Here is a 21911-nt window from a genome sequence, read left to right on the forward strand (position 1 = left end):
TTGCTGCTTTTGCCACCACCTTCACTCCCCCTCCTACCACTGACTCTCAGTCAGACACAGCCCTAACCTTCAACTCTCCATCTCCAACACTCTGGACATCTTTGTCCCCGTCATGAGGATCTGCATGAAACCTGCCTCCAAGTAGAAATTCCTGGTAAGACTCTGACCCGGCCGTTCAGAAACGCAAGGGCTGAGCGTAATTTGCAGGTCTCGAGCACATCCTCTGACAAACTGGCCTGCCGCCTACTCCAAAGGCAATAGAGACTTTCCTTCGGCTCAAAGAAGAGGGCCTATGGCTTATATCCAAGCCCGCATCTCTGGAGCCACTAACAACACGGCTAAACTTTTCAAAGTCTGCAAGGAACTCGCCAACACCACGGCACTATCCACTTCTCTGCCTTCCCTTGCACTCTGCACTTCTCTGGCCTCTCACTTCATTTCTAAAACTCGGGACAGCTTGTTCGCATTCTCCTCACCCTTCTCTCTCACCCGCTCTCAGGCCTCCCTTGGCCCCCCCTCTCACCTCCCCTCCTACTCGCCACTTTTTCACCCATAGTACCAGATGAGGTCTCTAGACAAGTCTGCTCTATGAAGGTCTCATCCAAACAGGTGCTCCCCTGCTCCGATCAAGGACAACATTGTCTCCCTGGCTCCAACCTTAGCCGATTTCTGCAATCACTCCTTTGCCACTGGATCTTTCCCCTCACTCCTCAAGCACTCCCTTGTGCAACCTCTCCTCAAAAAGCTTTCGGCCGACCCTTCCTGTCCGTCCGGCAAACTACCACCCTATCTCCATTAACCCCTTTCTGGGCAAACTCTTGGAGAAGTTGGTCATCTCGCAGCTTATCCACCACACTGATTCTGTTGGTTGTCTTCACGACCACCAGTCTGGCTTCAGAGTTGCCAGAGGCACTGAAACCGCTCTCCTGAACACCCGTGAAAACCTGCTCTCTAATCTCGACTCCAGCTCTCCTTCCATTCTCATCGTTCTTGACCTTTCCTCTGCCTTTGATACGGTCAATTATGTGACCCTGAGAAATTGGCTGTTATACCCTTGGCATCACAGACCTGGCTCTGGACTGGTGGACCTCCTTCCTCTCGGACCGACCTTCCCAGGTTCAACTTGGCCCTTTTCTCTCCACCATCTCACTCTCCACCTGCGGATTCCCTCAGGGCTTTAGCCTCTCGCCTTGGCTGTTCAACATCTACCTGGCTCCTCTAGCCCACTTGATCGCCACATTCTCTCCTAACTTCCAGTGTTATTGCGATGGCATGCAGCTCTCCTTCAAGCTTCCCTCCTCCGCCTCCTCCTCCTCTTCCTCCTCCTCCTCCTCCTCCTCAATTTCTGAATGCCTGTCTGCTATTCAGGCAGGCTGCTCTGCGAACGATCTCTACCTTAATGCCAGTAAGACAGAGATCCTTCTCATTGGGATCCCTGCTCCCTCTTTCCCTCCCACACTCTGGCTGCCCTCCTTGGGCCCTTTCCTCTCACCGTCCTGTGAGGCAAAAAACCTTGGTGTCATCTTCAAGGCCTCTCTTCATACATCAGGGATCTTGCCAAGAAGGCCCGTTATCAGCTGCACCTCCTCAGAGGCATTCTCCCTTTCCTCGCCTTCCCCCAGAAACTCAGTGTCTTCAGAGCTCTGCTCCTCTCCAGGCTGGACTACTGCAAAAGCCTCTTCCTCAATCTGCCTAAATCCTCCCATCACCCCCTTCATCTTATTGAGAATAGGACTGCAAGGCTTCGCCTCCTGCCCAGGGACCGCATCTCTCCAGCCCTAAAATCACTCCACTGGCTCTTTGGTTGCTGAAAGGATCAAGTTCAAGACCCTCTGCATCATCCACAAGGCTTTCTGGGCCCTGGGACCCCTCTACATCCAACTCTGTCTCTAAATACCTCTCTGGTAGAGCCCTTAGTTTGTCTAGCTCTAATTCTCTGCAGATCAGATCTTTTCCAAGCATAGAGTTGGGGTAGATCTCTCTCCTCCGATGCCTGCCTCTGGAAGGGCCTCCCTGCCCCTCTCAGACTTGAGCCAGATCTCCTTAACTTCCGGAAGCTCCTCAAGACCTTCCTTTTCTCTTCTTCCTTCCCTCTCCCCCTCGCCCTACCCTGATAATGTCCTTGTCTTCTTCTTGACTGGCTGCCTGATTCCTTCAGAGTTCATCAGGGCAGCAGCCCCCCACACGCCCTGCCAGTCTACACCTGCCCTTGGTCTCCCCTCACCCCACCCCTCATCCTGCACTTGTCCTTCTGGGTCCCTCCCCCTGCTCTTGCATGGCTGGGCCTGCACCCCTGTAGCCCTTCCAGCCCCTTCCTTCCCCTGCATTCTCTGCTTCACCCAGCTCTGTCCACTTGGCCTCCCAAGGCACTCACTTTTCCACAGAGGCCCTCTGCCCTTACCGGCACTCCCCGCCCCTCCCATCTCCCCTGCACTTTCTGAATGTCACAAGGCCTAGTAGGATCATCTTGTTTTTATCCTCAGTTTCCCCCTCCCTCTTGTCTTGTTGCGCCTTGAAACACATTGTGTATAGGCGCATTATACATACCCAATAAATAAAACAAATACACAATTACCATTTAGCACACAACCCCCAGCCCACCTCCCCCCCAACATGTCCCCTCTCCTTTCCACCCTATACCCCTAAATCAGCTCCTCTGCCCAGAATTACCCCCACTCCTCCTTCCTCGCCCCAGGTCTTAAGTATGAGGCACCTTGCCTCATAGGTAAGTAATGCGACGAGGATGAGTGGGAGTAGGAGTAGTGAAGATTACAGAAACTGAGCCAGGCATTACCTCCACATCTCTCTACCTCATCCCAGTACTTGAGTAGAAGTTGCTCTCCTGCAACAACCTCGAAGTCCCGACGTTGTGGTTAGCAGCAGCGTTTACTGATTAAACATGCCACACAGCCACCGACTTATGGAAAGTTTCCATAGCAAGACCTTAAATAGCAATCAGAGCAAACATTGCTTCGTTTTGAACATGCCTACAGGTCACAACCAAATCCACACAATTGATGTCGAGGGGGGAATAACTGAACCCGAGTTCACCCTAGGTAGCTTGGACAGGAGACGACTCATTCTCACAGCATTCATAGAGTGTGTGTGATTTCAGCCGTGAAGGAGAGCGTTAACTGCTTGTAACATTGACGCTTCACTAGACTGGCCCCATTAGAACGTGTGAAGAAGTTACATGTCCCCACACAAGTAAGTTGGCCCCGGCCCTAGTCTCGTAAGTTAACGCCTCTCCCAACATTTGAAGGCTTAGCCACCACCCCCCTCCGCCGTGGCACCCCCTGGTGCTGCCCAACCAGGACCGGGTGATGCAGAGGCACTCACCTGACAGTGAAGGTGGGGGCTCTTCTGCATCCTGTGCCTGCTGCCCCCCGCTGCTCGGTTCTTCTTCCACGTCCAGTGGCTGATGCTCGCCGTCACGATTCGAGTTGGCTCCGATACCCATGGCACACATGGGACGGGTGCCACTGCCTCCACACAAGTACCGGATACAAACCCTCTGTCCTCAAACACTGCGCTGCAAAGTAGCCGGCTGCACTCGGCCTGATGGAGAAGACTGATGCAACTATTGTTTGAGTCCGTCCGCCAGGGGGCGAGTCACTCCAGAGTTCCGATATTCACAAGGCGCTCCTCCTCCTCCTTGCGTATTTCTGAGCAAGCCATGCAGAAAGCAGCACTGTCCTCTTGAAAACGGATACTGCACCCCAGCGGCGGACTTCCTGATCTGTTTTAGGGAACTTTTGGCGTGGCGACTACATGGCAGCTGCGAACAAGAGGCGCTACATCTCTGGATTGGATTGCTGGAGGAGCTCTGTTCATCAAATAATGGGTCGGCAGAATTACAAGAGTGCTGGAAGCGCGCAGAGTGGTTCAGTGGGCTACTAAAAAGAAAAAAAGCTGCTCCTGAACGTCCCGTGCGACTTTATTTTCAAACAAGTTTGGAAGAACACTGCGTCTTTCGGCAGCTTAATCATAGCCTGTAAACTGGCAGAAGTAAGGCGCCATCTCCATGGCTGCCAACTTAGTAAATTCATTGGTGCGGCTCAAGCAGTGACTTGAAATCGCCAAGTGGTATCGAGTACGATGGCTTCATAGGAATTGACATCACTTAATACATTACAATGAACTATGAAAAAATTACTTTAGTAAGCCAGATAATATGTACTGTAAGAAAGGTGTGTATGTACACACACATATGTGTTGATCCAAACAAAAGGGAAACGTTTATCTGCAAGCTTTTGTAATCTTCAGATCAGTGATTTATAGTCATTCCATCGACAGCCGAAGCATCTAATGCCGGTAAGGGTTTATTTTGCTGAATGTGATGAGATGTGCTTTAATTCAGTTTCCCGCAGTCATGTGCTTGTAACCCCCGCCTCCCCCAGCCACACTTGCCCCACGGCAAAGCAAGCCCCACGCACTTACCCTCACTGTATGCAGAGCATTGCTTAGAAGGAAGGCTGCCCGTTTCTCCTGCGGTGTCTCTGGCAGAGCCATGTTAAATGTCCCCTGGGCCTGGCAATAAGAGATTACACCAACGAGCATGCTGTACCGCCAAAAGGAAGGCTTTAAGCAATAAAGCACCATTTCAGCACTAGACATGTTTATGTTGTCTTTACTTTCAGCAGTTTTTATCTTTAAAAGCTAGCAGGTGCATGTTAGTATTTGCCATAACACCTGTGTGGTTTTGATGGAGCCCATATATTTTTACTGTTCGATTTCCTATCCCGTCTAGGATCTTGGCGTCTTCCCATCAAGTTGCCATTACAATACCAGTCAATCAGGAATCCTGAGGCAAACAGGTCAACAATGATGGATGGGGAAACAGCCAAGGCAAGGGAGGAGCTTTGGCCCTATTTCTTGGAATGTTACAACTGGTGCGAAATTAAAGCTCCATGTCTTTGTAACACAAGTACAGAGTACTTATGGCTGCATAGAATGCCCACTAGGCAAATATATCTGAATGATACAAATACAACAAGCGCTATGCACAATTCCCAGAATTTCAAGAAAGTAATACCATCAGAGTCAAAGTGTACCACCAGACGCAAACTAAATACTTCCAGGTACTAAATATTTGAGTTTTAAGAGGCAGGGCTTTAGTTACTCCAGCTGAAAGATCAGAGCTGGGCTGCTGTGACACAGGGGTTTGAGTGGAACTGAAGAGATCAGGGCCCCACCTGCAAATTGTAAATCCAAGCCAGATTCAGTGGGAGGGGAGAAACGCTGTAAACAGCACTTGCAACTTACTTGCCATGTGGGGGGAGGGAGGTGCCCCTTGAAGAACATACATCAGTTGTACAGAGCCTGCTGGAACTTAAGGGAGAAATGGGACGTGGGGGTCGTGCCATGGCGGAGGGAGAGCCGCTGCCTGGGGTGGGGGTTGGGGGTGTTACTGTCTAGGGAGTGCAGGCTGGCATGAGAGCACTTAGAAACAATGTTATCATCCACGGGAGCATCTGAAAAAAACAGGGGATTACTGTGGCAGGGAGGGCGTCCTGGGGCTGCAAATGGCTTTTAGAAGAGTTTCTTCCAAATGAACGGAGGGGATTCGACTGGGGGACGACGCACAGTGTCCTGGAAACATGCCTCCCGTCCATGAAGAGGAGCTCCATAGAAGAGGTTATAGCGCCTCGAGGCGATTTCGCAGACAGCGGGCGTTCAACAAGATGACAGCACTAAACAACGGGCGCGATTTTTGCTTGGGATCCGCAGCATTCTCAGATAGTGACAAGGCCACCTCCCCCGACCCGTTCATTCCAGATAAATCAATTGGTGCATAGATAAAGTTACCAGGGATATGCCGATAAAAAGCAGCAAATGCGCCCCCTACTCCCACACAGGGGATAAACTCAATGTACACTTTAGGAAAGCTTGGCTTACCATTCATGGTCGCCCCTTCATGGCAGTGGGTGTCCAGCTCCGGAGGCAGGAGCGGGCGTCGGCTCAGAGGGCATCGAGGTCCAGAAAGGCAGTTACTTCCATAAAAGGGGGCTACGGGTGGCTGTGATAGAGGTTCTCTTCCCTGGATGGTGGCACCACCTATGACATGAAGGGGGGAGGGGGGTAAAAGCCATGTTAACTCTGCTGCGAGAGCACAAGTTTAACACAAGAGAAATCCACACAGCCGCTCCTCCCCGCAAACCAGCCTCCCATAAGAGGAGGGGGATTAAAGGGGTGTGACAGGGGAGGAAACATGAGCAGAATGGAGAGAGGAGACATCAGGGAAGTGCAAACATGAGAGACTAGGAGGAGGAACAAGCGAGATCAGGGGGGTGGTCAGGAGGGGAGCAGCAGCACCCAGATAATGACGGCGCGAAGCAATTTGCAAATGCACACGGCCGCCGGACCGGGACTCGGTCATGTTATGTACCAATACAATTCCAGTGTTTTGTAAAATAGTAACACTGTCTGCTGGCGCCATGGTGTCGCAGCAGTTGGCTCAGGGGCTGCCTACAGCAGGCACTCTGACACGGTTGGCCGCCGGCCCTCTGCATTCATGAAAGAAAGGTAACACTTCAGTGTTACTTTTCTGTGCATCCGCGGCGGGCCGCAAAGGAAATCAATGTGACATAAATTACATTACACCAAACCGGCCCAGGTGTGGGCTACAGGAACCGGCCCTCAGGGCCCCGCCCGCCTCATGATTTCAGCCCAGCCACGGGCGGAATGGCCGATGGGCCAATCCGACCCGGTTGACATCCTTCCACACACTGTTTCAAATTGATTAGTGTTGTGTGTTCAGATACTTACATACTTCTATACATGCAAGACAATGATGGTAAAGCTTAGTGGGTTGATGGCCTGCTGAAGAGAAGTGCGAGAACTCTAGGAAACAAGCTTACATTTTGGTAGGTCTGACATGGTGCTGCAAAGATTCAAGCGCGAAGAGGACATTTTCAGTGTTTATAAAAAACGTATCCTCTCATGGACTCCATTATATGTCTCCCCTTCGTGTCAGAATGATCAAAATGTACTCTACAATCTCTGTTCTAGTAAATATTGCAATAATTAGGTCTTTAACAGCAGGCCAAAACCATTCACTTTCCCTTTTATTTGTACAGTATTGTGTGCTAATCGCTTTATAGACCGTAATTGGGATGGCCCTTCCCCAAATAGTAGTCCTTAACTAAGGGGCAATAACCTCGGGGTCGGTAACAATCACCTTAAAAAGTGTACTTTTTACTTCTTCCAGATGCAATTCCCTGTCCTCAGGGTGAAACACAGGCGAATATCAGCCTCTGCGCGATACTGCCAGAGGCACACCTCGCCAGAAACCCCCCCCCCCGTGGAATAATGATGATGAGATTTTTCATCTAGCAATGTGGAACACAGTTATACCTTGGATTGTTTAGCAACAAGTTTGTAGTCTGCACCAAAAGAACATTTTGAAGGCTAATAAAACCAATCTACCCCCGCTGTTATCTAACATCACGTCTCCATTTACACTCTTGCCTCAAAACTATGCAGACATAGTGCTGTTGTGTCGTCTTGTCTAGAGTGGAGATGTTCTGCTGGCTGTTTTTTCGGCTTGCATCAGTTTTATTTTCCTTTTACAAATGCAGAATTAAGTCACAGCACTGTTGGGTGGCGTCGGCCCAGAGACCATTGCTGGTGAATTATTTCACACTTAAGCAAATCTGACGGGTGATGGCTAGAACGTTTTCAATTCATCATGCGCACAGTCCCCAGACCATCCCCAGACCGTCATTATTCAGCCTGCCAGGCCATTACAGAAAGGGGAAATACCATATGCAAATCAGACTTGGTCCCAACCACCGCAAAAGGGGCAGTCAAGCCTGAACTGCTAGGTAACATCCCACGAGACAACAAGCGACCCAGTCACGTTTTGTATCCATCGAGTGTCAGTGATGTGTAGCTTTGGTCTCTAGCCTCGGCAGGCTTGAGACCCAAGTCTGGCTTTACCCGTCCTCTTTGGGCTGACATATGAAAAGGTGATGGCTGGAAGGTTTTGAATTAATCATAACCATGGCCATTTCTCTGGGCGACCCTCCTAGTCATTGTTTTCCTGCTTTCTGTTGCATGGCACCCCTGCACGGGGCCATGGTAGATTCCACGGTGTTGTTGTGTGGTCACATGGGCAACCATGTGACCAACCTAATAAAAGGTCCGAGCCGCTTCCGGCTCAGCAGTCGAGACCCAACTGACTCCGCGTGTGCTTGTGTTTGTGGGGGCACCCTGCGGGTGCCCCACCACGTGTGCTGGGCCCAAGGAGGGGGCCCAGCTTGAGGACGGTGCCCCTGCCGGGCAACGCCGTCCGGACGGTGCCCCTGCCGGGCAACGCCGTCCTTGTGTGTCCCCCAGCCATGTGAGGTGGGCTGGGGCGGCGACCCCGGCCTGGGTGCACCCAGAGCCGGGGCCGCAGTGAGCCGGCTGCAACCCGGCCCACGTGTGCGGAGCTCCGGTGATCCGGAGCGGGGTGGGCTGGACCCCCACCCGTCATCAAGCGGCGTGATCGCCGCATCTTAGTGTGTGCCGTCGGGTGCTACCCGACATCAGTGTGGGGCTGCCCGGTGGACCGGAGCAGCCCCCAACAATGGCGACGAGGGCTGGAGCCCTGCGTGCGAGGCGGCGCCAGCCGCAGGGGGAGAAACGTCTGCCTCCACCACCACCAGGAAGGAGGGAACTGCCCCCTTCCCCAGGGGGGAGCGAGAGTGTCCCGCGGTGGCGGCCGCACAGGCGAGGTGCGAAAAACATTGCCGTAAGAAATAGGAGGATGCGGGCCCATATCCAACTGGGCCCGCAAAGGAAAAGAGGATGGCGAGCTGCTCACTCTGTCCCCGATGGGCACGGAACATGCCGGCGGCTGCACCACCATGAGGGAGGAAGAGGGGCCCGTGCGCCCCGAAGGAAAATGGTGAGGCGGGCCCAACTCCAACTGGGCCCGCCCGAGCTGCCCGCCCCTGCGGGAGGCGGAACAAGTCGGCGGCTGCCCCACGAAGAAATGAGGTGGCCCTTGGCGGAGGTGCCACACGAAGAAGTGCTGGCGGCCGGAGCCGAAAGGAATACCTGGCCCCCCCCGTGGCCGCCACAGATAGGGCGGGCCCAACAACAACTGAGCCCGCAACAAGGAGGTGGGCTGCCGGCCCCTCCCCCATACGCCACACACAAAGGGCGGGCCCGACAACAGCTGAGCCCGCAAGAAGGAAATGGAAGGGGAGCGGCGTCGCCACATGAGCAAAACGAATGCGGCCGCGTGAGCGCCCCCATGGCTGCAGCATGGTGAGACCCGTTTTCCCCCCCTGCAGCCAAACAGCAGGTGCGACCCAAGCGTGGACAGCATCCGCCAATCCAGGAGTGTGAGGCGGGCCCACTTTCACCTGGGCCCGCGGGGGAAAAAAAAAAAAAAAAAAAAAAAAAAAGAGAAAAAGGCGATGATGCAGGCCCAAAGAAAAAGGCGAGGATGCAGGCCCAAACCAAACAGGGTTTGCTGATGGAACAAAGGAGGCACTGCCCCTCCCTCAACCGCGACACGGAGGGGAGCTGCCTGCCCTCACCCCAACAGAAGCCGGGCCCATCCCAATCCGGGCCCACAATGGAAAAAGAGGGGAGTGGATGCGGGCCCACCACGGACTGGGCCTGCAATGGAAAGGAGAAAGGGGACAAAGGCAGCGGGCCCAACACCAGCTGGGCTCGCAGGGACACGGGCCCTGAGGGGTGTTGCCCCCATACAAATGGACCTAGCCGATGTGGCCCCTGGGCCTCCCCAGGTGCGGCTTTGCCGGCCCCTTTTTGTCTATGGTGAACGTGAGGGAGGACACAGACGGTGTCCAGACACGGAGATGCAGAAGATGGACGTCATCATCAGCGTCCTCGATGAATACTCCGGGGCCTGCGGAAGTGGACCAGTTCGAAATGGCCCAGTGGGGGTGGGGGCAATGTGATGTTGTGCACACTGGCACGCTCCGAAGGCGTCGGGGAGTGCCAGCGCCTCGTAGTTATGTTGTCATAATAAGACCACTCACCCAGGTTAATAAAGGTGTATTAGTAGGGTGGTCATAGGAGCAATAGTGCGTAGTTAGTGACATATGTTTTGTTTTGCTGTTATGGAAAAGGAGGAGTGTTGCATGGCACCCCTGCACGGGGCCATGGTAGATTCCACGGTGTTGTTGTGTGGTCACATGGGCAACCATGTGACCAACCTAATAAAAGGTCCGAGCCGCTTCCGGCTCGGCAGTCGAGACCCAACTGACTCCGCGTGTGCTTGTGTTTGTGGGGGCACCCTGCGGGTGCCCCACCACGTGTGCTGGGCCCAAGGAGGGGGCCCAGCTTGAGGACGGTGCCCCTGCCGGGCAACGCCGTCCGGACGGTGCCCCTGCCGGGCAACGCCGTCCTTGTGTGTCCCCCAGCCATGTGAGGTGGGCTGGGGCGGCGACCCCGGCCTGGGTGCACCCAGAGCCGGGGCCGCAGTGAGCCGGCTGCAACCCGGCCCACGTGTGCGGAGCTCCGGTGATCCGGAGCGGGGTGGGCTGGACCCCCACCCGTCATCAAGCGGCGTGATCGCCGCATCTTAGTGTGTGCCGTCGGGTGCTACCCGACATCAGTGTGGGGCTGCCCGGTGGACCGGAGCAGCCCCCAACACTTTCTAATGCAGAAGGTGAAAAACTGTATGCAAATCAGGTCTGGTCCCAGTCCAAAAGGGCAGGGATGACATTTGGGGGTTGACAGGGGTCGCAACTGCGACCGGTGAGGTCTCCCTTCCTACCCCTGAGGTCTACTGTTGAGTTGTACATCATGAATATTAAAGATGAGGCACGCAGTCCGTAGTTCAGATGTACGCTTTATTCAATGAGATATCAGGATGGATGTATAGCGGTGCAGATGTAGGTGACAAGTATTAAAACAGGGAGAAGGCATCCACCGGTCTGGTAGCAAACAGAAGCAAGCCCCCAACTGATTCAAAAAGAACGTTCCCTCTAAACATCAATAAACATTCTATATGAACATTCCATATGGAACCACGCTCACCTGCATTTTATTTATATAGAACCCAACATCTCCCTTGCTCTTTTTATTTTTTTTTTTAAAATGGAAGTTCCTGGGCTGTGGCCAGCGAGATGTGGCTCTTTGTTTCTGGAGTGGCGGGCTTTCTTGATCAGTCCTCTTTAAAAAAATAAAATAAATAAAAAACAAATAGGGGTTCCACAAGTGTAACACTTTGCGCAGTGACCCTAAACAAGAAAGAATAGGAACAAATAGTCTTTTTGGAATTCTATACAATAATTGCTAGACTTACTAAAGGTTTATTTTAGCCACACTTCAGGGGGTGAGCCACTGATTTAGTCTGTTCTTGAACACCTCAAATTCACAACACACACAAAAACTATATGTATTTTGCTTTTCACAAGTTGCAGTTATCGCATGTTTTTTTCTGCCGTTGTCTGTGTTACGATCATCACCAGACATTCCATCTCAGTGTCCTCAGTGACTTGACAAAATCTTTTTGCAGAAAAGCTTGTGTACAGTGTAGAAATGTTTGACCATAGCAAATCAAGTAGGCCGTGCTTTCATTGTGCCACTATCCATGCTTTGTTGTAATGTGTCTATCTTTTCTATCTCTCTGGCATGCTGTTCAGGATGTTTGTTTGCATGTACGAGGTAACGAGTGCCCAGAGTACGGGATGCCTGCCGTGTGAGTGCGCTGCTTTTTCTGCATTACTCTAAATTCGTTAATACATAGTTATGAACCCTCCCAATGGTATGTAGTTTGCCAACCTCCGAAGTCTGAAAAGTAGATCCATGCAGGCTTGACATGTGGCCACCTTTGCACCAGACCTGCAGATGAACTGGCCTGCTGTTAAATCTCATCTCAGTTACCAGTTTAATGGCATCCACTACAGAGTGTAATTTGCTTTCTGACTTGGAAAACATTCAGACATGTAAACATATGGTGATTCATTCTTGTATGAAATGTATGTCACATTATAGTGATATCATAACCATATTTATCACAGTGTACTTAGGAACAATGCTATGTGATGCCACTTCCTGTTTTGTCAAGGGGTGAAAGGTTGTGTTCCATCGCTTCCCAGGATGTCACTTCAGGGTGGGGTCAAATGACATCACTTCCTGTTATGTCATCAGAGGAGATGGGTCATGTGATGTGTTACACATTGTGGGAGGTGGTCGCTATGGGCTCGCAATCGGTTGTGTGGTACTCTTCTCTACGCGACTCCCGAGAATCCTTCTCAAGATGGCTCCCGTTCTGAAGGAAGCAGTCTAGACTCTTCACGTTTCTCCGAGATGTTCCGGCCTGCTCACGTGATCCTTTATCAAACACGGAAGCCGGCAACTCCTCGCGTCGCTTCTGTTTCTACAGACGCTCCGTGAGTTTGCCTCTAGGGATTTCAATATCTCTGCCTCTACCATTTGACTTTTCGACTAACCCTGTAACCTTTTTGTCTCTCAAGCTCTCATCTCCAGTCTCTCGCTCCCATTCCGGTCTCGCTATCTCTCGGGATTTCTCATCGAGCCCAGATATCCATCGGCGTCACGATTACGCCAACCCTGATTTCATCCTTGCTGAAACACCCGATAGCTGTAAGTGCCATAAAATCAGAATTCCGTTCCATCTCTCCCGATTCAGATTCTGACCCAAGTATTATTTCTTTTAGAGCTCTCGTCTCCCGATCTCTTCTCCTTCGAAGCCCTAAATCAATCATCCTCTCCTTCACTCCGCTGGTGAGAACCCTTTTACTGTGCCATTTAATTTCCACTACCCATTCCCTTCTTCACGCAACTACTCTGACCATTTTCCTTTGTTCATCCAGACGAAGCCTTCCTGCCCAGCTTCCACAGCCACTCATAGAAGACATTCATCAACCATCCGGATCCACAACACTTCCAGATTCTACAAGGGTTTTTTTCCCCATCGAGGGTTTCCCTGGCGACCCTGTTCTCTCCCCTGGTTAATCCCACTCCGTGTCGGAGAGGACAGGGCTGTCCAAGGGTAGCTTTCACGGCTGCACTTGGTTGTTCTCCGGCGGTCTACTCGATCTGTCAAGGTGAGATTATTCACATTTTGTTAATTATTGCGGGAAACAGTATCAAAATTACAGTTGTAATTCCATTAAATAACATGATGTCATTTCTGCTACCCCAGGCATTTTGGTGAAATGACATCACTGCAAAAGGGGACTGCAAGAGACCACGAGCAACCATAGCCATGTTTCAGCCCCAGATGTGCATCCGTTGCGTCACAGGAAACCAAGCTTCACCTCACTGATGAGGCCCAACAAGGCCAAAATATGTGTTGGGCTGCTTGTGCTTCTGTGCAGAGGTGATGTGGGCTAGCAGTTTCGGTGGGTCTTCCCCAGTGGTGGCAGTTTCAATAGGGTTTGCATATAGCTGGTCCCCTTCTGCAATGGCGCCGACAGGCTAACAAACAGTGGTGTGGAAAGTTGCCCACAGCAGTGCCAGTGGTTAAGAGTAATTCAAAACTTTCCCCTGAAATGAACAGTTAGAGAGCTCTAGAGAGAGGGAATTCTAACAATGCCTTAAGTTTCACGGAGCCGTCCATTGGCATGCCTATTTATTTACAGATAGTTGGCTTGTGAGTGAGGCGCCAAACGGGTAAACACAGTCACTTCATAGCACTTATCCAGCCCTACTGGGGGTTGCATTTTGTGAGTTGCCAATAAATTATTAAGTGGAAAGTGCTGTTGCCTAAAAAGCTAAAACAGCTGTTTTCCCACTACTAACTGCTTGCTGTGTAAGGTTGTTGGGAAGGCGAAAACTATTCCCTTACGCGTGAGCCTGGAGTGTTCATCCTGCTTTGCTCCTTTGCTTACTTCCATCCACTTCTCCTTATTCCACTATAAATGCAGAACTGGAGGTACCAAAATGCTAGGAAATAGAGTCTGGACTGGAGGTCCTCCTCACACATGACATCAGACAGCTTAATTAGACTCTGAGGTCATGGTGTAGAGCACCGTTAGTGTACAGCAGTTTGATAACATAACTATACCCTGTGTCAGGTGAGAGAGGTGGAAACTGCACTATTGCTTCCCTGTATTTTGGTGCTTATAGTTTTGGGTTTCCATTAAAAATGTAGCTCAACAAGTGGCAGAAGGTAGAGGAGGGTATTCTGGATGTTCTGTTGAAACTGTCATGATACAACTGGACATGTCTGTATGCTCTCCAGTGAACTGTATGATTAAGCCACCTGAAAAACACGTGCACTTCAATGATGCATTATGTGAATAAAGTGCTCTGCACAACAAATAATTACAATCAAACTTCTTGGTAGTTTTTCTTCCAGTCATCTAAGCAGCCAGCTATGGTGGTAATTCGGTTTTAAATGTATATAACCCATCAGTGTCGACATCAGAACTTTAGCAATTTTCATGGGGATTTGCACATTAAAAGATCACTGATGATGAACTTGCCTTCATGGCCCTCTGCTTTGATTGCTGGCCTTTTAACTAACAAAAAGCTGTAAATGGCAGCTTTGTGAAAAACTGAATGACTGACATTGTAAAGGAGAGCACAGTAGGAATCTTTGCTTGAACACTCCCACGAAGCTGCTCTCATGTCAAGTCCCTCGAGCCCCAGTACCTTATTTATTGGTGCGGCCTGGGACCCATGGGACCATATAACTAGGCACCTCTGACCCGGATACATGTCCTCTACGTTCTGGTGCCCGCTTATGACGCTCCCCGAGTCCTAGATGTAACGTTTGGGTGAGTTTCCCATTAGAACTAACATAACCTTTAATTCTTCTGATGTTTGTGATTACATGAAAACAGGAGGTAAGGAACATAAGATCACTTAACAAGGAGATTAAACAAGAGTGTTTTGGAGCCCCTCTATTGAGAACCAACAGGGGTCAAATACCCTGTTCTATGTAATTTCTTCCACTCAGGAGGGTCTACAACCACGTTTTAGTTCACTGCACCCTTCACAGAGGAGAAATATCAATTTATCCCATCAGTCTGGTGCCACCCAAAAGGGCAGTCCAGCACCGAAATGGTAGGCAACTCCCCTCTGAACAAGAGCACCATCAGCAACCCCAGACATGTGTTTCAGCCTAGTTGGGCCTCCTCAGTGAGGTGAAGCCTTCCCAGGCGCCATCCAGCGTGGCGTCGAGGAAACTGCAATATGAACCACTACATTTACAACGAGGGGAAAGCAGCGCACGGAGGTTCTGATGATTCCAATGATGGTTATACACCTTATTTTCTTATGGGTATTGATGCGACGCACAGGATTTGATGGCAGACCGTGAAGCTGGGTAGCTCAGTGAGAACATGGCTACACTTTCTATCTGCAATGAGCCGCCGCTTATGACACTGTTATGGGGTGGTCTGTTAGACATTTTATACAAAGCATTAAGGAGGAAACAGCCGTAGCCACGGCTAACTTGGAAATGGCTACATGGGACGGCAATGTGGTTCTGGAGCAACCCCACTGAACGAATTCCATGCAATCGTTTACAGACAAAGTAGAGTCTGAAGACAGTGGATTCAAGTCCATGGTCATGCAAAAGGATACAGTTAAAATGCCAGAGAGTCACCACACCTCTGGGCTTTGTGAAAAACAAGAGCCCATGTAGACTGGATATCGGACGACGTGCCAACCGGTGGCTATATTTTTAAAGCGAACGTTTGTATTTTGTAGTGGTGTGACAACCATGTATTTTTGTTTTGTTTACAGCCGCTAACTGATGAAGTGGACGGTAAAGAGGAGAGCCAGGCTGTAGCAGAGACTATCAATATTTACTGTGTTTGCTGTTCAAACCAAAATTGGAAATCTGGGGGATCGCGATAACAGCCTATGCGAGCAATGTATTTCACTAATTGACACCGATAGCATTAAAGACAATATGGACACAGCAGTTGTGACCTGGATTGATATCCTACCTACTCAGGGGTTCATAGTCGTAGTTGTGAAAACCTGTTTACAGCAACACTTTCACAGCTGATGCCATGGATATAAAATTGATGATCCCCAACAGGATGCTCATGAATGTTTGGAAATATCTTATACAGATAATAAAACATGTCACATGTTGAACCCTAATCGTCTTGTAGAAATGATGCGCCTAGTACAGTCGTTAACCCGGCTATGGGTTGGGAAAGCGGCAGAACAATGTGTGTCTAAAACATGGGCTATACAATCGGCAGATAACCCCCTTTTGAAAATGAAGCAGTTTAGACGATGTGCGATGTATGTTAGCAGCATCACTGAGAAAACAGTTCGCATAGTATGGCAGAGCAACGTGCATGGTGCCCCATATACTGACCTATGAAGATTGGACAATGCAGATAATATGTATTTGCGCTTCTTTGCAGGAAATAAAAAATGAAGACCACGTGGAAAGTGATCAATTTAATGTGAAACCCGCCATTGAATGTTGTGAGAAACCTTAGGGTTTCCTCACTCCTACTCTCCCCGGGATCCTCTTCTCAGGTTGCCAGGGAAAGTCCATCGCTCTTTGATATCGATCCTGGGGGTGGAGAAGCAAGGGAGGATCACCTAGGTGGAGGGGGATTGGGAGTGGGGTACCCACAGGCGAGACATGGTATCGCCCTTTCCCTGTTGAAAACCAACCCAACCGCCAATTGTCAAATCTCTCCTCATTTTCCCACATATTTCCTATGCCAGTACGAGGAAGAGGCGACTAGGAGTAGTGAACACCAATAACTTTTTTCACCACTCTAGTACTCGGACGAGAAAGATGCCTGCAGAGTACTGTGAAGGCCAGGCATGTCCTTCTAATTATAGTCAGGCAAGTTCAATTAAGAGCTCACACCTGTCAAGGGGTTGCAGGTGTATAAGAAGAGACCACAAGAACAGCAAATAGAGCCACAGGGAGGCCTGTGTGGGGGAGACCAGCAGGGGACCCTGCTCTTGAGGAGGCAGTCGTGGTGGGTCCTGCAGAGACACCAGGATGCCGGCAGACAATCCCGGAGACCTGTGGAGCCCAGGAGAAGTTGGGCCATTGGAAATCTTCAGGTGCGGGAGCCTCCATGGTCCGGGAAATGCAGTTGGAGCTGCGAGCATGGGGAAAAAAAGGAAACCACTGACAGTGTCCGCCGAGGCAGAGCGGAGCTGGTGGCAATCCCAGTGAGGCATCAATGGTGCGCACGAAGCTCACAATTGAAGGCAAGCTGGCAGGCAGAGCAGAATGAGTCCAGCGCAGCTACCTGACAGGACCGCCGGAGACCAGTGAGTGAAAGGGAGCATCACTTGAGACTGGGGCGCCCAAGAGGGCTGGATATAAGCAGAATTAATGCTGAGTGAGCCGAAAAGCATACACAGAGCAGAGATTCAGGAGAGAGATGTTTGCTCCACATCAATTCCCTCCTTGAACTCTCCTGGACAAAACAAACTGGTCATTCTCCAGGCATTTCTTTCACCCTCTAAGGACAAGATCTGTCCCATTTTGGCCTTGGTAGACTGCGGAGCTATGGGAATCTTCATTGATCAGGAATGGGTTGTCAGTCATCAAATCCCATGCAGCCTGTGGAGGCCATCGATGGAATACCCCTCAGTTCAGGGCCCATAAGCCTACAGACCAAGGAAATCCAGCTCTCAAACCACCATCAAGAGCTAATCAGATTCGATATCATTAAGTCTGCCCACTACCCCATGGTATTGGGTTTGCCCTGGTTACAAAAACACAATCCGTATATAAATTGGACAGCAGGATCACTATTCCTAGGCTCAGAGTTTTGTATGTCTCATTGTCTGATCCTGGAACCTCCCTAAACACCCCCAAAAGAACCACCTAAAGAACAAAAAGCTCCACTTATGGTTTCCAATATAATCCAGGTTCCGGAGGCCTACCAAGGATTCGTTGATGTATTTTCGACTGCCATAGTCCAGGCCTTACCTCCACACAGACCCGAAGACTGCGCAATTGAAACAGAACCCGTGGCAGTGATCCCCTTCGGTAGGATGTTTATCCTTTCTGAACCTGAGAAAAAGGGCCTCAAAGAATACCTGGATACAAACCTGGAAAACGGGACCATCAGACCTTCAAAATCACCAGCAGGAGCATTGTTGTTCTTTGTTCTTAAGAAAGATACCCAGGAACTCAGACCTTGTCTCGATTATCGCGGCCTAAATCAATGCACTCTCAAAAACCGATACCCACTACCCTTGATATCAGATATCCTGGAAGCCGTGAGAGGTGCAGTAATATTCACCAAGTTGGATCTCAGGGGTGCCTACCATTTGATCTGTATCCAGGAAGGAGATGAGTGGAAGACTGCCTTTAGAACACCCTTTGGCCATTACGAGTACCTGGTCATGCCCTTTGGACTAGCCAACGCCCCGGCAGTGTTCCAACGTTTTATGGACAGGGTGTTCTCCGACATGTTGTTTCTCTTCGTCATAGTCTATCTGGACGACATATTGATTTTGTTTAAGGATCCCCTGAATCATGAAGGACATGTAAAGGCAGTTCTACAAAGACTCCGGGAACACCACCTCTTAGCCAAACCTGAAAAATGTCTGTTTCACGTTACCTCTGTTCACTATCTAGGATTCATCCTTAGTCCAGAGGGAATTGGCATGGACCCTTCAAAAGTAAAAGCCATTCTCGCATGGCCAACTCCCATGTCCGTGAAACAAGTCCAATCCTTCCTAGGACTAGCCAATTTCTACCGAAAGTTCATATCCACCTTTTCCGAGATTGTTCAACCTATAGTGGCTCTTCTAAAGAAGGATACCGCTTTTGTCTGGTCAACATTACAAGATACTGCATTCCAGCGTTTGAAACCGAGTTTACACACGCTCCTATTTTGGTTCAACCCGACCCTTTTTAGTGGAAACGGACGCCTCTAATTATGCTATAGGGGCAGTGTTGAAACAGAAATTGGAGGACGGGTTGGAACACCCCATTGCTTATCTTTCAAGAACCCTAACTCTGAGTGAAACACACTACTCCGTCCTGGAAAAGGAACTGTTAGCCATTCGCCAAGCCTTCACCGAATGGCGACATCTACTTCTGGGAGCTAGATATCCTGTCCAAGTCCATACGGATCATCGAAAACTTCAAATTCTACAGTCTCTGGAGTGCAGGAACAGTCGTCAAGCACGTTGGGCCTACTTTTTTGCCCAGTATCAGTTCCACATCACTCATGTCCCTGGATCACAGAACCTGATTGCTAACGCGTTGTCTCGACGTCCCGACTACATGACCACTGAAGATAAGGCATATCCTAAAATGTTTTCTCCCACGATCTTCATAGCCCACGAGGTCAACCTCCTGGAAGAAGTCTGATCGCAAACCCAATCCTCTGAAATATGGAAGGACATTTCAAGAAGAAACCAGTGGAATCTAAGAGCCAAGGAAGGCTATTTGTTCAAGGACAAATCTCTGTTCATTACCACACGGAAGTTACAGCAGAAAATAATAAACCTCTGTCATGACACACTCCATTCCGGGCACCGTGGTATCACCAACACCCTCCGTCTTATACAGCGACAGTTCTGGTGGCCTAAAATGAAGTCTGACGTACAGCAATGCGTCCAAGCTTGTGTGGTGTGTGCCCAAAACAAACATGATAACAAAAGACCGGCGGGTCTTCTGCAACCCACACTACCCACTAAACCATGGGAAATCATTGCTACAGCCTCAAGAAGGTAGTGACCAAGGACACCGGCAAACAACGGACTCAGGTGAGAAGGGGGGGGGGAAATTCCTTGACAGTATATCCTTCTGCCTGGGGTAACCGGGATACTCACAAATCCGCCCAAACGTGGTCTTGGAGTTTCCTTCATTTTAACTTAGTCACCCCTCACTAACCACCAGTTCACAACTGGGTTCAGTAATAAAGTCCCCTCCCACCAACATCATAACTTCAACCCAATCCTCCAGTACCAGGAACACCCGCTGAAGAAAAGCCAGCTGATTCACATCAGGAATGTACAGGGATGCGAAGGTGAGAATCCTCCCATCCAGAAGGCCCTTAACTGCCACAAACCGGCAACCAAAACCCTGCCTCAACTGGACCTCCCTCAGGTGCATGGGGCATGATAGGACAATCCCCACACCTTCCTTTGTACTAGTTTTGTGTGAAGCCCAATACCTTTACCAGATGTCCGCCTGCTTCAGAGCTCACACCCTTCCCTGCCTATTGTGGGTTTCTTGTAAAAACAGCATTGCTAGCTGGGTTTTGTGGAACATGTTCCCTGTCAGGGACCTGTTATTCAGGAAGTTTATCCCCTTAACATTCAATGTTGCAGCCTTCCAACCAACGTTATCCCCGGACTCCTCCCACGGTCAAGCCAAGTTGTGACAGAATAATGCATGCATACCCAATCCACCTGAGCTCCCCCCTATTGAAAAAACAAACCCAACATTCTCAAATACTGACACCCGACCAAAGCCCGAGGCCCGGTTACCCCGAGATACCCAGGCGTTCCTGGGTCACTAGGATAACTTAGAGACCACCATCCCATCAAACATCATCATTCTTAATATTTCCGAACTTTTCCACCCCCAAAACCCGAGCCGAACAATTTCCTGGAGGCAGCTTCTTTCCGGCATCCCTTTGGCTGTGCAAAGGCACTGTTAAAACCAGTGCTCCAGGTAGGATTTTGGAGTGATAGTATTTCACTCCCAATTTTTTTTTTAATTAGAAAGTAAATCCAATTTCAAGAGAGTAAAAATGATTTTCATCCTTTGCAAGAGAGTAAAAAGTGTCTGACAACTATCCAATTTGTGCGTAAAATTACAAAAACAAAAGTGACAAAGCAGCTGTATTTCAAAGTGGTTCTAAATAATGTATTTCACTGGTGGACACATTTTCCCCACACAAGAACCTTGTAGATGCATACTACCCAGCTTCCGCTTCATGATACTTGAGCACAAACTCTGTTAAGAGCTACTACAAATGCCAGCTAGTTACATAAGGTGATTCTCAAATCAAGTCCCTCACTCTACCACTATCACTTCTCTGCCTCTCGGGCCTACGGTTGCTGCCTGGCACTACCTGCTTGACAGCCACTCCATGTTTTTGCTCCATCTCTCCTTCCGTATGCTAATTTGTTTCCCCTGTCTCTCCTTTTGTAGTCTGTTTCTCTGTCACTCTGCCTCTCCCATCTCTGCATTCTATTGTTGCTTTTTCCCCTCCTATCTCGCTGTATCAGTTGATATAACTCCTCTTGCTCTCTCATGTCATTACTCTGGCTAAATCCGTTTTTTCATTTTCTTGGATGTGGTTGCTACTCCTTTGGATTATCTTTCTTGCACTGTCTCTTATGTTATTGGCCTGCCCTTCTCTAATCTTGCTTTTCTCTCCCCACCTACCGTTGATCTGTGTTCTATTTTACTGTCCCAAAATGTCTCTTTTGCGCCACTTCTATCTCTCACTCCTATTGTGTTTGTTCTATTATTAACTCTGTGTCCCTTCTCACTTTTTGTTGCCCTATCATGTAGCTCATTGCTCTCCCTTCTTGTTGCTCTAATTCCTGTTTTGGATTGCCTAGTATGTTCTCTGTCCCTTCACCCCCACCTCCCTGCCACACCTTTCCCCACCTCCCTGCCACACCTTTGTTCTTCTGTATCGCTTAGGTTCAGAGTTGCTCTTCCTTTCCTGTTTTTTCTGATTGTCTTTTAACATAGAACTAATAAATATCCAAAAAGCTGAAAAGGCCTTTTTCTATTTAAAAATCTAGGGCAGTTTTATCTTTGGGTGCTCCTTTTTAGATGTGTGCAAACCTTCTTTTGGCCATTATGCTGGGAATTATAGAGGAGAGGGGAGGCCAAGGGTGGAGGGGTACCAAAATCTTCCCAACCAGGGGTACTACCAGAGAAGGGATAGCTACCCTTCCCGGGATCAGCCCAGGGGAGAAAATAGAGCCCCGTATCAGCCTGAGCGGGTTTCACAACTTGAGCGCCAGGTCCAAAATATGGCACGAGA

General features: G+C 49.7%; 1 protein-coding gene across 4 annotated transcripts in view; it reads right to left on the bottom strand.

The window, feature by feature from the left end:
• LOC138580151 (early activation antigen CD69-like) overlaps positions 1-21911 on the bottom strand; it is a 287597-nt gene that overhangs the window by 112620 nt on the left and 153066 nt on the right. For 2 of the 4 annotated variants that reach the window (XM_069650471.1, XM_069650470.1), the window contains exon 2: positions 5899-6057. The exons of 1 other annotated variant lie outside the window; for it this stretch is intronic. In XM_069650471.1, coding sequence (XP_069506572.1) covers positions 5899-6057 — 159 coding nt within the window. Of the gene's footprint in view, positions 1-3339; positions 3604-5898; positions 6058-21911 lie in introns of those variants that run through there. One more of the 4 variants, XM_069650473.1, reaches the window with a different exon arrangement.

This window comes from Ambystoma mexicanum, chromosome 3p, assembly GCF_040938575.1.
Source record: "Ambystoma mexicanum isolate Mex_15411 chromosome 3p, UKY_AmexF1_1, whole genome shotgun sequence".
NCBI lineage: Eukaryota > Metazoa > Chordata > Amphibia > Caudata > Ambystomatidae > Ambystoma > Ambystoma mexicanum.